At 38.2% G+C, this 16,419-nt stretch overlaps 2 protein-coding genes across 3 annotated transcripts; both read right to left on the minus strand.

The window, feature by feature from the left end:
* Positions 1 to 1,072: 1,072 nt before the first annotated feature.
* Positions 1,073 to 5,002, minus strand: LOC133740365 (endo-1,4-beta-xylanase 5-like). 2 transcript variants are annotated; one of them, XM_062168315.1, is made up of 7 exons: positions 4,851 to 5,002; positions 3,822 to 3,868; positions 3,502 to 3,721; positions 2,935 to 3,044; positions 2,737 to 2,835; positions 1,833 to 2,621; positions 1,073 to 1,546 (listed from the first exon to the last, which is right to left on the minus strand). In XM_062168315.1, the coding sequence occupies exons 1-7, from the start codon at positions 4,906 to 4,908 to the stop codon at positions 1,205 to 1,207; spliced, it is 1,665 nt and encodes a 554-aa protein (XP_062024299.1). In that variant the 5' UTR covers positions 4,909 to 5,002; the 3' UTR covers positions 1,073 to 1,204. The 2 variants fall into 2 exon arrangements, with proteins under 2 accessions (XP_062024299.1, XP_062024298.1); XM_062168314.1 differs by having other exon boundaries at positions 2,935 to 3,101.
* Positions 5,003 to 5,604: 602 nt separating this feature from the next.
* On the minus strand, positions 5,605 to 6,663 carry LOC133737090 (E3 ubiquitin-protein ligase SINA-like 10). The gene has a single exon (XM_062164713.1). The coding sequence runs from the start codon at positions 6,661 to 6,663 to the stop codon at positions 5,605 to 5,607; it is 1,059 nt and encodes a 352-aa protein (XP_062020697.1).
* Positions 6,664 to 16,419: the final 9,756 nt, after the last annotated feature.

A 16,419-nucleotide genomic window follows, 5' to 3' on the forward strand; every position in this document is an offset into this window, starting at 1 on the left:
GAAGAACCATAATTCCTCAGCCCAGATATTATTTAATCCAAAGCTTCTATTAGTGCAGGCATTGAAATTGACACTGTCTTCAGCTCCCTGCAGCCATCTGCAACCAACTCTTTTAGAAGACATGGGACTGTTGGTAAAGATTGAAGGTCCTTGCAATTCTCAATTTTTAGAGACCTTAATTAGCCCTGATATTTGTTTGATGGTTGGAGGTATGGCCTCAATCATGCTTCCACCTAGATTTAGGCATTCCAATGAGGTTAAGCTAATGAGGGCATCAAGGATTTTTTCTATCAATATGCAATCACCGAGCTCTAGAGATATCAAAGGGCACAAAATGATTCAGGAGGGAGGCAGTTTTTTCAGTTTCCAACAGCCTGAAAGTGAGAGGCACTCAAGAAGGGGTAAAGTTGTAGATGCCGTTTGGAACTTTTTCAAGGATTTTGCACTCGGACAAATCTAATGTCTTAAGCCCACAAGATTTTCAATCGATGTGAATAGCTCTTCAACTTCTGTGCAACTTAAAGAAAGATATTTCAGAATTCAGACGTTCCATAGGCTCCAAAATTTCTGGAAAGCTTTTTAATCTGTTGCAACCAGAGAGGTCAAGTCTTTTCAGAGATTTCAACTTATAAATGCTGGTTGGGAGACTCACAAGGCATTTGCAACCTCTAGGTCAAGTGAAACAATGGCAGACATACACTCGATTGATGAGGGCACTCTCTCGATACTGGTTGCTTTCAAAAGAAGATATATAAGAGATTTCATCTTCCACGGGCTTCGTGTAGAAGTCTTAAAGCCCTCGCAGCAACAAAGACTCAATTTAACAAGTTTTTCAAGAGACCAAATTGATGAAGGTAGAATGTTATGATTGTGGGTAGTCATGTTCATTCTCTGCTTTGTTTATACAAAAAATCTTGATGAGTTTGACTCACGAAGTAACTAGTTATTGGCAATCACAAAGGTTGAAACTCAAAGAGTGAAGACTAGGATATATGAATATCTTCAAAAGATTAGAGCAGTAGCCCTAAAGAAAAAAAAAAAAACAATATAACGTATGCTACTTAGAGCTTTCCAGCAGATTATGCAAATCCGATCCATTTATTTAACTAGCGCGCATAGTCCAAGTCCTTTAAATAATAAACATGTTTTTTTGTTCTTCATTTCAACCTCGGTCTAAACCAAAAATGACCCAACAGAATAAATCTTAAGAAGAAAGTTGCAGAGACCTAGTTGTTGATGCCACGTTCAATTTGTGAACCAAGGAGGAATCTATGGCTGAAGAATGGCTGATCTTCAAGTCATAATCTCCATGGGGAAGGGAGGCCTCAAAATAACCATTGGAGTCTGCTGTGAAAGAAGCTGAGCTCCAATAACCCCATTCCTTCAGTAACTTGTCCACAACGTCACCGGTTGGCAAGTTGTTAAAGTTTTCATCTGTCAAACACATTCTGTAACATCCTTGGGGTCCCCGTCCAGCCCACATAATGATTCCTTGAATCTGAGGGTGAGAATGCAACTCTCTAAGAAGCTGCTCCAATATACTTGGCTGCCCATGAAATAAACAGAATTCAAAACTCATCAGTTACATTCCGAGGCGAATAAAAAATTCTAAATGAGACCATAAACCAGATCAGTTTCATAGTTTTCCTTCACAAGGATGAGATGAAGAAACTTTCAACATCAACTTCACAAAAAATTTAATTGTTTTTAATTTGCCCTCTTTTTTTCAACCCTTTAAGCTTCAATTGTAACTTGTAAGTATTGGGATGGTATGAATTCATACAGAAAATCATCATCAATTCAAAATAAAGTAGAGAAATTCAATCTATTACCTGATCCAGATGATCTGCTACGTCCAATTCTGTGATCCAAATGGGCACATTTGCAGCCCCAAGAGTATCAAGAGAAGCTCGTATGTAAGGAATGTTAGGAGTAATATTGAAATGAGACTCAAGCCCAATCCCATATCGTCCGCCCTCATTACCCGGAAAGCTTTGTATATCTCTGAGCTTTTGAAGGTACTTAGCTGGAGAGGCCGCTTCATCTCTGCTATCCTCAATGGTATTAAAGTCATTCAAGAACAAGGGGGTTGCTCCATCAGCTTTAATAGCCCAGTTATAAAAAATTGCTGAAGCATTTGCACCCATCCTACTTTCAAAGAAATTCCAATGTAAATTTTCGTTGACAACATCCCAAGCAATGACCTTGCCCTTGTATCTCTGCATAACAGAATTTAGCCTCTTGTTAGTTGCACTTTCAAGTTGTTGCTCATTGAGCGATTTGACCCAACCGAGTTGGTACTGGGAATCATCCCAGAACACATTATGGCCTCTAACTGCAATGTTGTTTTGTTGTGCAAACTGAAGCATGGCATCAGGCACTGAGTAGTCCTCACGTCCCTGGACATTCTCTGTGCTATACCATTTCATTTCGTTAGCAAATGTTGTTACTCTGAACCTTGACGTGAACCACTTTTGGTGGGCAGGATTGTTGAGGATGAGATTGGTCATACAACAACCAAAAGGGAAACTTGGAGCCTTTTGTTGGATGGAGATTGTAGCATTTGGTAGAGGATTGCCTTGTGCATCAACTGCTTGGATTCGCACCTTGGTTTTACGATTCTACAACGTAAATAAATGAGGTTCAGAAACATCATTGGTATACATATTAACTAATGAATAAAATGTCAGTGAGGTTCAGGGTGCACGTGCGCACATATATGATTTTAGTACTTACATTGGCAATGCTTTGATCTTGATGAGACTTCCATTGCTTTTTGGTGAACGGTTGCAATGAGATGCTGTCAACCCAAATCTCAACAGAAGTGTTCTTGCTCTGAAAGGAGACATAAGAAGATCATAAAAGGATACCTATAATCGATCAGTAAATCCAACTTTATTGTTTTTGCTTGCTTTGATGACAAATAATTTATACCTCGAAATAGAGCTCGGCATCGCCTGAAGCCTTGACAGTTAGACCACCCTTGAGCATGGACCAACAATTTGATTCCGCAATAATCTCACCAGCACTTACAAATCCAGAAGCTGTCTTGAAAATAGCTGCTATTAGAACTCTACTGCCACTACTTGCTTGTATCCAAGCTGCATCATATCAACACAAATTAATTTAGATCTAAATGCAAGGGTTAATATTGTTTTGCCAGTCTGGTCTCCATGTATTCACCAATTTTAATTATTTTTTTGTCAATTATTTCGTAAATTGCTAACCAACTATAGTAGGTTTCCTTTTATAATAATTAATTTTTCACCGACGTGACATGAAAATCATATCATTAAAAAAAAAAAATATGCACGTTACAATAGTTGATAAAAAGAAAAATTAATAAAGAAACAAATTAATAGTTGGATAAGATTGATTATATTGATTATTACATGAGAACCATTTGATAAAGTGTAGAAACATAAATAATTTAGGATGTAAAGGTCAGGCAACTAAATGAGATTTTAACTGATGAGTAAGAAAATTAAAGCAATGAATTACCAGAAAATGTGTAGAGCTTGTCACTTCGTAAGTAAACCTTTTGAGACATGCTATCATGCGGTTGAATTCGACTATGAGCCACGAGGAATTTGTTACCCTGTGATTCTGTGTGCTGTAGTTTTGCTTTGCCAAAAGAAGTCCATCCTTTTAACCCATCATTTAACTCGGGGTTTATAATGATACCTCCACCATACTTGGGTTTCTGAGGATTTGCTAAACACTGGAGAAAGGGAAGATGATAAGATGGTAATTGAAATATCTTTTTATAAATTTAACTACGTAATCATTGCTAAAATACTATTGAAGTAAAATTAACTTGCCTCTATACTTGCTGAGTAATCATAGGGTAAGGCTTCAACTTCAAACCCTGCAAAATACTCATCCTGTTACAGTGTTCTTTTATACCAAATATAATTAAGCAATAACCCATCATAATCTTATATTCTTATTATCATGATCAAGGCACAAAACTCCAAAGTATTAGTAGAGGTCTCAAGTTTGGATTTCCCCTCTCCATTTGATCAAAACCAACAACAAAAATATTAACGTATTGAAATTAATTCTTGCAATTGACTCACATATTCCGCATAGATGTAATATTAAACCAGATTGTACTTACACCTAAAACTATATAGTAAATTAATGTAGGTAGACATGTTTTAACAAATATTTAATTACCATCCGGAAAGAGGAAAAAAAGAAAAGAAAACAATATCGTTGTCTAAACAAACGCATTGAAAGTTTTGGGATTAGTTCAATAGGTGAGACTGGTGAGACGGAGTTATGGATTGACTAAAGATAAAACTAAGCCAGGTCATGTTAGATTTTTTTTTTTTTTTTTTTTTTTTTTGTGGTTACAAAACAGTTTGAAGAGAGGAAGGCTATCACGCATCTGTGCGCTAAGGCAGACATACAACCTCTCGATTTTTTTTGTAGTTACAAAAAAGTTTGGAGAGAGGAAGGCCATACTACAGGTCCTCCGTGTCACGGCAGACCTACGAGGCTACAACCTCGATACATATACCTGTCTCTACAGCCTCCAAGTATGGATTTTTGGAAGAGATTTATAGATCGCGGGATTCAACATAGGACTGCGGGGATCGAACTTGGATTGGGGCTCAACCACAAACATGCTCATACCAACTCAACCAAACCACGTTGGTAGTCAGCGGTTCGGTTGCTCTTCAATATAACAAAAGAATAGAGCTTTTACGAGGAAATTAGTTATCAAGCTTATTACAAAAAACTGAAATTATATGTTGAATTTTGTAAGTGCAAAATCTTATCAACGAGACACATGCAAATTAACTGTATGAATCAATTTTGCTTAGGAGTTTATATGGACGAACCTGAAAAAATAGTAGTGCATAACACCAGAAGCAGATTGTAGAACCCATTCATCTTCATTCTTCAGGAGGATGTTAACAAATAAGAGACAATAATCAGGCTTTGTATTTATATGAGAGATATGACATTGGGGATTCCCTTCATCATAGCAAGATTTGGTATGTATTGAAGTGTATAAAAACAGTCCACAAATATATATATCCTCAGAATTAAAACCTTCCAGATTTTATGAAAATTATGGATCCATGTAATATCTTTGTACGATACGAGGATATATCCTTATTTTTCTTCTCTTTTTTGGGATAGTTTTTATTTATTAACAAATTTGGCATGTCCCCCAACTCAGAAAAGCAATTTAATGAGAGCAATTTTTGGCAAGTGTATATATTAATGACAACGTTCCTAAATTATATTAAGTGACGATTGCATGTTGACCGTTTATCCTAACTGGCCTGTTGGTTTGGGGATACTTTCCCTGTCCGGCAGGTCACCGGATCGAACATTCCATGACCTTGATCCTCTTCTTGCAAGAGAAAATGAGGTATTCCAAAATACCTCTGTTTTTTTTTTTTCCCTCTTTCTCTGAGCATCACAGTACCATATATTGAAGGGTGTCTGCCTTCAAAGTAACTAATACTTCAAATTTAAACTTCAAACGAATATGTCGACATCATTTTCAGTTAACATGGATAATTATTTGATAATTGAACAAAAAAAACAATAAACTCGCAAAGAAATTATGTTAAGCAAGAAGGATTAATCAATTGGAGGTTTTACTCCCTTAGGCCATATAAAGAGATTGATGGACAGCTCATCACTTGATCCGAAAAAATCGAGTGGGATTAAGAGGAAAGTAGCCATCGCAGAAGGAGGGCCATCATAAACTTGGCATGGACTGCTCTTAGTGTAAGACTGTAATCTGAGAACATTTCCGTTGGTCTTAATACCAAGTTTATAGTAAGACTCCTTCATGAAGCTAGGTTGAAGACAATTAAGCCTCACCGCATTCCCTACACCTTCGATGACGCGATTCTTGAGGATAAACATTGTGCCTTCATTTCTTTCTTGAAGAACAGTAAACCTTTCATTCTTTTTCAATGTAATGGAAAAATCACGGTAGTACCTGAATTTGGTCGCAGAACTGACATGATTAGTGTCAAAGTGCTTGTATAAGTTCCTAGACGAAGCGACAAAGTCGCAGCCAGAATGGGGGCATGAACAAGGCAAATGCATGCATGCCTTTTCATGTTCTCTTTTCTTGTCATAAGTCATGGTTTGTTTGCAGCCATACTTGCTATTTCGACATGAAGTCGTACTTGATTCCAGGACCTTCTCAATGACCCGACAACGACTAGAGCCAAAGGGGCTAGAACATGATGGACATTTGTGTATTTTGGAGCTGCAGTAGTAGCAAGCTATGTGCCCATTATTTTCACACTGGAACACTGGGATGGTTAAGGGTTCAAAACAAATTGGGCAGTCAAAAACTCCTGGGTCGTTTAAGGTGACATTAATAGGCTCATCACCGATGGGTTCATAATTTGGCTCTTCCTCTTCATCTTCGATATAGACATCTTCATCATAACCATTATCTGCGATAAATTCTTGTTCTTCCTCATCTTCTTGATATTCTAGTTCTTCCTCATCTTCTTGATATTCTTCTTCTGATCCATCATGCTCACTCTCCTCTCTTTGTCCTTCCCAGGAGGTCATGGAAGGGAAATCTCGACGATATCTCTTCAGTACCGGGTGGCTGGAACCTCCAACACCTTCATCATCTTCAAAATCACCAAAAAGTCGACTTCGTCTCACCATTAATTCCTCTTTCTGCGTCTCTCCCTAACTAATTGATCAATAGATGTACCGACTTTTGATTTGATTTTGTTGTACTCCTCGATCGTCTAGTTGATATATATAGAGAGTTGACATGTACCGACATACTAGTCTCTTGAAAAGTTCTAATCTTAATTGGTTTGGGTTTTCGTAGGGCCTTATTCCTAATATAACTAGGTTTACCAATTCTTGTCGGAATAGATAATAAATTATCAATAGTTTTGCGCTAGTCTCTACTTGGGACGGTGGCTTCGGCTTAAATTCCAAATCCACTTGGTCCTGAGTTCGACAGGCACTACCCAAACTTTCTTAAATTCCAATTCCCCATTTGAAAAATAAGATATTATAAAATAGGGTTAATTACATATAAGTGCATATTTCAATATTTTTTTTGCCATAAGGCCACCAACTATTTTTTTCCCTCATAAGGCCACTAGATTAAAAAATGTGTTAAATTTTGGATATAAAAAACCAACATATTTACATAAATGTCACTAGAGTAAAAAGTCAACAATCATCCTCTCTCTCTTCTCCGGCGAGGTCTCCGGCCAACTCCGGCGAGTCTCCGGTCAACCTCCGGTCAACTACGGCGGGTCTCCGCCCAACCCCGGTGAGTCTCCGGCCGACCTCCGGCGACCACAAAAGCTACTGTCACTAACATCAAAAGCTACTGTCGCAGGTAACAAAAGATACTCTTGTGAAATTTCCGGCAACCTCCGGTGAGGTAGCAAAAGCTACTGTCATCAACAACAAAAGCTACTGACAACTTCCAGCGAGGTAACAAAAGCTACTATCATCAGCAATCAAAGCTACTGTTACCAAAAAAAACTTTTCTCCCCAAAACCATAATCTACTATCCCCACAAACAAAAGCTACTATTACCAACACCAAAAACTACTCTAACCAACAACAAATGCTACTCTCACAAATACCAGAAAGCTACTCTCACAAACACCTGTTAGAGTTTGAATAGAAATCAGTTGATAAATCATACAGATTGTTCCAATTGACTCTGGTTTCTCACCACGAGTTTTGACACTATTCACTGATATTTGATCAAATTTCTGTCTAAAGATTGTTGGATCAGTATCAGTGAATTGAAAATATGCTTCTACAATATATAAGTAATTACAACAATAATTTATACAATAATATATAGATTACAATACACAACATGTATCTGAGATAAAGGAATTGTAATTGCAAGAGAAACTGACTTGTGATTCGATAGAGGCTTGCAGATTGGCAATGTCCTTTAGACAGAATTTCACCCCTACTCAGTGCTTGTAGTTCGTTAGGCTTCTGTCCACCAGGATACAACTATCGATAATCCAAGAGCCTAGCACCAGACCTTGGATTCTAGCGAACGTACTAAGTGTTTTTCTCTCTAAAGGAAAGGAAGGAAAAATAAATCTGTATTTTGGAGAGGAAGGCCTGTTGGGTTTATATAATGTTTGAGACACCACTTCAGTTTAAATTGAAGAGGTAAGTTGCCTTTCAATAACCTCTTTAGTTCAAATTCGAAAGATAAGTTGATCAGACTTGTGCTTTTGAATTCAACCATCAAAAACTGAATTCTATTCCACCACCGTTTGAAAGTCTCCTTGAGCTAAATCCAAGTGAGAAGAAATCTCATTGAGGAAGATTCAAGTGAGGTGAAATCTCCTCTAGACAGATCTTGGAGAGGTAATATCCCATTGAGACAGATCCGGGTGAGGAAGATAATCTTGGAGAGGTAATATCCCCTTGAGATGGATCTGAGTGAGGAAGAAAATCCTTGACGGATCCCTTTGAGACAAATCTAATCCTCCTCAATAGAAACTGATTTCTATTCAAACTCTAACAGTCCCCCACATTTGAATAGAAAGATGAATATAAGGAACTATGGCAGAATTGTACTAATGATGAAACATTTCGAGAGAAATTTGGAATTGATACGCATCAGGAGAGGTGTCTTTTGGACTTGAACCTACCTTAGTGAATACTTATCGGACGTACTTGGTGACGCAGTGGATATAAAATCTTGAACTGTTCACCGTTGTAGTAGGCCAAGACAACAAGCATCACACGTATCACTTCCGACACTTTTCAGTTCATACGTTTGTGTTCATTTTGGTCCTGAACAAATCCCGGATTCATGAGAGCTTTAGAGAACTTAGCCATGTAATTCTCATAAATGCGACCCCACATTTACTCTCGTATAGGTGATCACTAATTAAGAATATTCTGCGATATTCCTCTTGATAACAAGATGTTAGTATCATTAAATGTAATAACATATCCTTATTACGGCTGCAGATAACACACATTGATCATAGGAATGAGTTAGTTGTGTGTTCAACTAATTGAACGAAACCCAACCAGTTTGTCTATTGAACTTAGACCATGGGATCTCCAATCAACTAAGTTAGGTTTCCACCGGGTTGATTCATTGTAGATTGGCTTTATCCCATTCCCCTCGATCATCAACTATCTTTCTAGTCAAACCTTTATAATTGGATCCATACGGTTGACAAAGGAATCAAATTCCACTTAAGAGTAGTTGCTATTCCCTTTCGATGTAGATGCCAAAGCATACCAACGTACACTTTTGATTTTATTACAGCTTCTAGACATTATAGAGAACCCCCACATTTGAGGAGTAAACTTACTAATATTGGGTTACTATCTGATTATCTGTGGAATAAATTTTCTATCTTTATTTATGCACTTCTCCAACTTTGGGTTTATCTTTAGTGATTTTGAGGCAATATTCCTCAAACATCTCTCTTACCTTTGAACTTTCAAGGTTCTTACAGCGAGAGTCTCACTTAAATTTGTAAAATGCTTCTCACTTATAAATGATCATAAATATCTTGAAATCTTTCAAAGATCATATAATTAGTTCTTCAATTTCAAGTGACTTTATGAGTTCCGTGGACTCCCATAACATCAAAATTGGCTCTTCCATTTAAGACACCAAATACACCACTTCTCGTTGTTTCACTAGAGATCAATTTTATTGATCTTCAATTCTTCATGGAATTCTGACCATGAGGAATATGGTTAATCATCATTGCAGCAATACCATACCAGAATACCAGAAAAATTAAAAGAGAGCAACACTGTAGACCTTTGTGCCTTCATACATATGCTTAACTATAAAGGCATACAAAACTCTACTCGAATTTACTGCATCATTCATGCTAGATTGATTATAGCATGATAATAAGTGCACGAGAGAAAATATGATAGTTACTTTTAACAGTCCCTTTTGTTTCAAATATATTTTAATATACAGAAACTTATCAATCTTACTTGAAGCATGCATCTGGAATGCATCAAACAAGTTGATATGATTGTATCAAGCAATATACAATCATCTCCCCACCATCTGTTGTAAAGACTTAAGCGTAGTGCTTCTTTAATCTCTCCTCTCAATGTGATATATCATGCATTATTGAAATATATATTATTGTGGTTCTTGAGGCAGAGAAACTTGTCCATTAAATTGGAAGGACATATACAACACGTCAATCTTTTGTGACATGATATTCATATGTTTCACAAATCGATGCCCATAAGGAAACACAATCCATATGCAGTTGGATCAAGAACTAGACGCCCACATATGCAGCAATTATGTTTTTCTGTTATGGCATTCACATGATTCTTATCAAAGGTGAGATCACATTTCTAACCATGTAGTTCATGTTCATGGCATAAAAGCCAAAAGATGTAATTGTTCTTCAAACAATTTTCTTCTCAATATCACTCACAGAGACCTTTGCACTGGGCTGCAGGCTCTTCTCATCTCTCTACGTACAAAGAGATTCAATGATATCAAGGTTATCATGTCAAGTCTTATTAAAGCATGACTATATATATGGAACTTGACTAACTAATCCATAGTTTCAAACAAGCATTAATAAAATATCAAGATATATCTGGGTGAAGAAAAGCTAACTGATGCAACTTTTCAGAAAATGCAGATACAATTAACATGCCTTTTCAATTATATATCTTCTAACCAAGTTGATTAATGAAAATCAATTCTAAAAATAACCTGTAACTACAATGTAACTGCATGTACTGTAGCTCTTCAAGCATATTACTTCACAAAGTCATGGACAATAAACTGAAATCTGCAGTACTGCATGCTAAGTTAAATAACAATTATATATATCTTACAAAAAAAAATAAAAAAATAAAAAAATAAAAATAACAATTATATATATCTTACAAATTTTTCTGTTCTCTTCCTTAATTAGAACATCTTTCATCAATCTTACGTTCTATGTATACTAAATATACATCAGATGTATAACTTCTCATCTAGCCCTTTAATATTTTAAATCTTTGTTGAGTGACTCTCCTTAATCAAAGGATCTGAGCACATTCCTCTGCCAAATATTTTTCGCTGGCTAGGATTCATGATATTGTTAATACAACATCCTCTGTATCTTTGATTTGAACATGAAGATAAATCATACAGATTGTTCCAATTGACTCTGGTTTCTCACCACGAGTTTTGATGCCATTCACTGATATTTGATCAAAATTCTGTCTAAAGATTGTTGGGATTGTAATCATTGTATGCCTTTTGTGTGAGTCTCTTGTACCTTCTACAAGGTACACAATAAAATCTGGTCCAAAGGATTTTTCTATCCTTCTTCTTTTACTTCGTCTAATTTCTGTATGTTCTTCAGACTCACTACGGAGTCTAGATATGTTAGATGAATTTGATTTACTATCATTATTTCTTGGCAAAACCTCCACCTCTTCATTGTTATTTTTAGATAAAGAAGTGAACTTATTTTCATAAAATTCGGCATCTCTTGACTCTATTACAGTGTTAACTGATATAGAATCATTGGGTTCTATAACAAGAAATCTATATCCCTTGCTATGTTCTGCATATCCTAAGAAAATGCATTCTATTGCCTTTGGTCCCAACTTCTTGATCTTTGGTTCAGGTAATCTAACTATAGCTCTACAGCCCCAAACTTTAAGGTAGTTTAAGTTGGGCTTTCTTTTAAACCATAGTTCATAAGGTGTGATTTTTAATACCTTAGAAGGTACCCTATTTAGGATGTAACAAGCAGTGAGCAAGGCATCTCCCCAATATCCCTTACTTAAGTAAGAGTTTTGAAGCATTGCATTAACCATTTCTACAAGGGTCCTATTTTTCCTTTCAGCAACTCCGTTTTGCTGTGGAGTATAGGCTATTGAAGTTTCATGTACAACACCTATTGATTCACAATACGAAGGAAAATGATACTGTAATACCCCGGAAAATCCAAATTAAATTCCGTGGATTTTTAGAAATGATTTCACGATAGTAGGAGCGAGTACGAAGCTTGGAGAAGTTGTGGAATTAGTTCGAACGATTTTATTTTCGAAAACGAACGTTTTTAGGGGGTCAACAAAGTTGACTTTTTATACGTTCAAAATTTGGGAAAACTCCCTTCATGAAAGTTGTAGAGCTCGTCGATACGAGTTCGTGGACATGTGGAACGCAATATTCGGAGTTCGTATGATTAAGTTATGAATATTTGAAAATTGGGAATTTTCTATAAATAGGAAAAATATCAGATTTATTCATTAAGGACGAAAAAATGCAAATTTTGCATTTTGGCCCCCGGTTTCCTCCGTTCTCTCTCCTCCCTACGCAGCCGACCCGACTGACCCGACCCGGACCCATCTCCCTCCTCCGGCGTCCTCCGGCCACGACCCGGCCCTCTCCGGACTCGCCGTGCCACGCCCAGCCGCCTGGTGGCCTCCCCTTGCACCGCCGCTGCCCCCAGACGTGGATCGAAGCCCCCCAGAGCCTAGCATTCGACCCGACCGGATCTTGGCCGTGCCGGCGTTGCACGGGCCGATCCTCCCCATTTTCGTGATCTCCTCCTCCCCCTGATCATCCCCATATAGGCCTTGCTTGACGATTTGGAGTGTGGAGTGAAAGATCACGAGTTGAAGATTTCGACGTCCCTGATTCAATCTGGAATCTGATCAGACGCACGAGATTAATCCAACTTCAACGCTTGATTTAGGACGATCTAGGCCGAACCAGGCTTAGCTCCAGGTATGAAAGTCGACCACCCTTTCATTTTGAACCAGTTTGTAGTTGGTCACTTTGCCATCTGAGGTGGTTGACCGGCGTTGACCGCCGCGTTGACCGCCCACTGACCACCGCTTGTGGCGGCGCATCAGACCATATTTCGAGTTTTCATTATCTAGGCGATGATCTATGCATCCATACGAGCGTTTTGATATATAACATGGTCATGTTAGAAAAAGTTGATAAATAGTGGATTTACGTTTTGACGTTACTATTTAACGTTTTTACGTTTATCTTCGGTTTACGATCTGTGAAGATCTGACCATCGTTTTTGCTTCAATTTTGGATATGTTGATCGTATGACTGTCCCGGTGACCTTGTGAGGTCACGGGCGAAGATCCGACCGTTGGATCTTCGTATAATTGAGAAATAGTGATTCGGAAGGCGATTCGTGAGAATCTGACCGTCGGATTTTCATATAATTTTATGGAGATGTTTGTTAGAGTGATTCAAGAAGATCTGAGTCTTTAATGATAATTTTGGAGGATGATCCTAAGGGCGATCCGTGAGGATCCGACCGTTGGATCATCGTATAAATTCGATCTGACCGTTGGATCATCATTAAATTAGAATCCGACCGTTGGATTTCCGTATATGTGTGCTTTTGAGTTGTTGGCTAAGTTAAGATCATTATTGGATTAGGTGATCGATGGATTTATTTGGCGGACGATTCGTGAGATTGTTAATGGAGCTGTTAAGAAGACGCAGCTGGATTAGAGGTGAGTAAACCTCACGTGGTTCATATTACGAACCCAATATATTTAATTGCTTTATTTTGCAATCATATGAACTATTGTTGGTGTATTAGACATTCCTGTGTGAATGTCTGTATATATATTATTACGTGAAATAATATGTATTGTTGGAGTTGTATTGAGTTTATTGTTGAGAAACAATATATTGTGAGAGGTGTTGAGTTTTATTGTTGAGGAACAATAAATTGTTGTGATCTGTGGAGATCACTAGGTCACGAGGTGACCATGGCATCTATTAGTGAATCACGCTCTCGTACCGGGCTGGTGGTTATTAATAGTATTAAATCGTAATCACGTCTGTGGCCGGACGAGTGGTTACGTTCAGTTAGAGCTCTAGTCTGTCTGCCAAATGTGGAGTGACCTTATGAGTGAAATTGAGAGTAACTCATAAGTGTCAATATATATATGGTAACCTTATGAGGGAAATTGAGAGTAACTCATAAGGGTCTATATATATTATGAGTCTGTCTACCAAATGTTGGGAAATCTTATGAGCGAATTTGAGAGTAACTCATAAGTGTCTATATGTATATATGAGAGTGAGTGATCTTATGAGCTAAATTGAGAGTAACTCATAAGTGTCTACATATATATATGAGAGTGAGTGATCTTATGAGCTAAATTGAGAGTAACTCATAATCCACCTGGTACGGCTTCGCCAGAAATCCATGTTGGCACTACTTCCAGCTGCTTGGGTGTTTCCTCCCTCCTCTGTTGGTTGCTGTTGTTGTGGTTCCATTTGTTGCGGGGTTTGGAGCTCCATTAGTTGCAGAGTTCGTGGCTCTTGGGTCATGGGGTGAGAGGATGTGGAAATCGAGGAATACATGGTTTAGTGTTTGAGGGAGATTTTGTTAGAAGGATTGGAGTTGTTGAACTGGTGATTGGAGATCTGAGATTCTCAGAGGAAAGATGAGATCGAATCTTCAAATGGAAGAAAAGATCTGAGAAAGAAGGATTGAAGATTTGGAGGAAAAGATTGAAGATCTGAAAGTTCAGAGGAAAGATGGGATTGAATCAACTAGATGGGAGAGAAGATCAGAAGAGAAGGATTGAAATTGATGAAGAAAGGATTTGAGAAGAGAAAGGCTGAAGAGTTGAGAGAGAAAGGCTTGAGCTCGGAAGAAAATTTCTTTTCTTTTGGAGTGAACAGTTTTTCCCCAGAATGCACCTATTTATAGAACAAGGTGAGCAGATCTCCACCGTTGGATGAACGATCTCAGAATTTGAATCCACGCGTTGGATTAAAGTCATCCGAAAACCCGGAAAAGTTGTTGGCGCGTGGAGAGCGTGTAAGGGGACAGGCCGAACCTCGAGATGCTGTGGCAGACAGCTTTAGCCGAAAGCAGATTTGACTGCCGTAAATCACGGAAGGGATAAGCCGTGACACAAGTGGGCCGTACTTGGGCCTGTCTCGGATCAAGGCATCACTGTAGCTGTGGGTGGAGGCCTGATGGGCCGAGTTTCAGAAACAGTTTTGGACATGATGGGCCGAGTTTCTGAAACAGTTTTGGATGAGTTGGGCCGGATTTCTGTAACAGTTTTGGATACGTTGGGCTGGGTTTCTGCAACAGTCTTGGATGTTTTGGGCCGAATTGTTGAAACAGTTGAAACAGTTGGTTTAAATAAAAGGATTGGTATGGATAATAACGTGAGCAGCCGTGCTCGAGTGGTTGAGTGTACAGTTCGTGTACAAGAGGTCTGAGGTTCGAACCTCGCCTCTTGTTTATTTTTATTATGTTCGTTTATGACATAATAAGTATAAAATTTGTACACATTATATTAAGCACAGCTTGTGCTCCAGTGGTTGGGGGACAAAGGTTTCGTGCGGCAGGTTGAGGTTTCGAACCTTGCCTCCCCCGTTATTTTATTTATGTCGCTTATGACATAATAAATATAACACGTGAGCATATATTAATGAAGGCAGCTCTTGCTTCAGTGGTTGGGAGCAAAACCTTCGTGTTTGAGGTCGGGAGTTCGAACCCTACCTCTTACAAATATTTTGGGTCTCGTATATGCTTGATATACGGACGTATATACGGTATGTACGGTATACATACGTATATACGGTCTGTACAGTATGCATACGTATATACAGTTGTACGGTATGCATACGTATACACGATCTGTACGGTATGTATACGTATATACGGTATGTACAATTTCATACCGTAGCCGAGCTGGAAGTTGGTGGGCCGATTGGTAGGCCCAAATAGTAAGCCCAATTGTTCGGCCCGAATAGTAGGCCCAAATGTTAAACCCAAAGTGGTTTGGGCCGGTTCGAAATTTGGATGGTTCGGTTTCTTCGGCCCAATTGGCCAGCCCTAGTGCTTAACCCAAGGATTGAGCAAGCCCAAGTCATCATCATTGGATGACATAATTTATTGGCGTGCTTTTGGGGATGATTTGTTTTGAGTGATGCATCTTAAGTTTTACTATGGAGATTTACCGTGATGCTAATTGAGTAGCGAAACACTTTGTGAGAGTGTTTACTGTGCTTGTATGCCAGTACAGAGTGATGATCTATGTGAAGATCTATGTGATGATCTATGTGAAGATCTATGTGAGGATCTATGAGATGATCCATGTGATGATTTTGTGTAATTGATGTGGATTGATGTTGAACAATTGTGTTGTGCGTTTACGTTTGTGATGAAAGGATTTAGTGGCCATAGGAATGTATTTTTATACAAGGGTTGAGGCTTTGTAGATTACTACAGCTTTGGGAAAGATGGATATTCGATGGTTAGGTCAACCTTAATCGAGAGGAATTGACTTACGCTCAAATTTCAAGACGAAATTTCTTTAAGGAGGGTAGACTGTAATACCCCGGAAAATCCAAATTAAATTCCGTGGATTTTTAGAAATGATTTCACGATAGTAGGA

Source organism: Rosa rugosa, chromosome 3, assembly GCF_958449725.1.
Source record: "Rosa rugosa chromosome 3, drRosRugo1.1, whole genome shotgun sequence".
Taxonomy (NCBI): Eukaryota; Viridiplantae; Streptophyta; class Magnoliopsida; order Rosales; family Rosaceae; genus Rosa; species Rosa rugosa.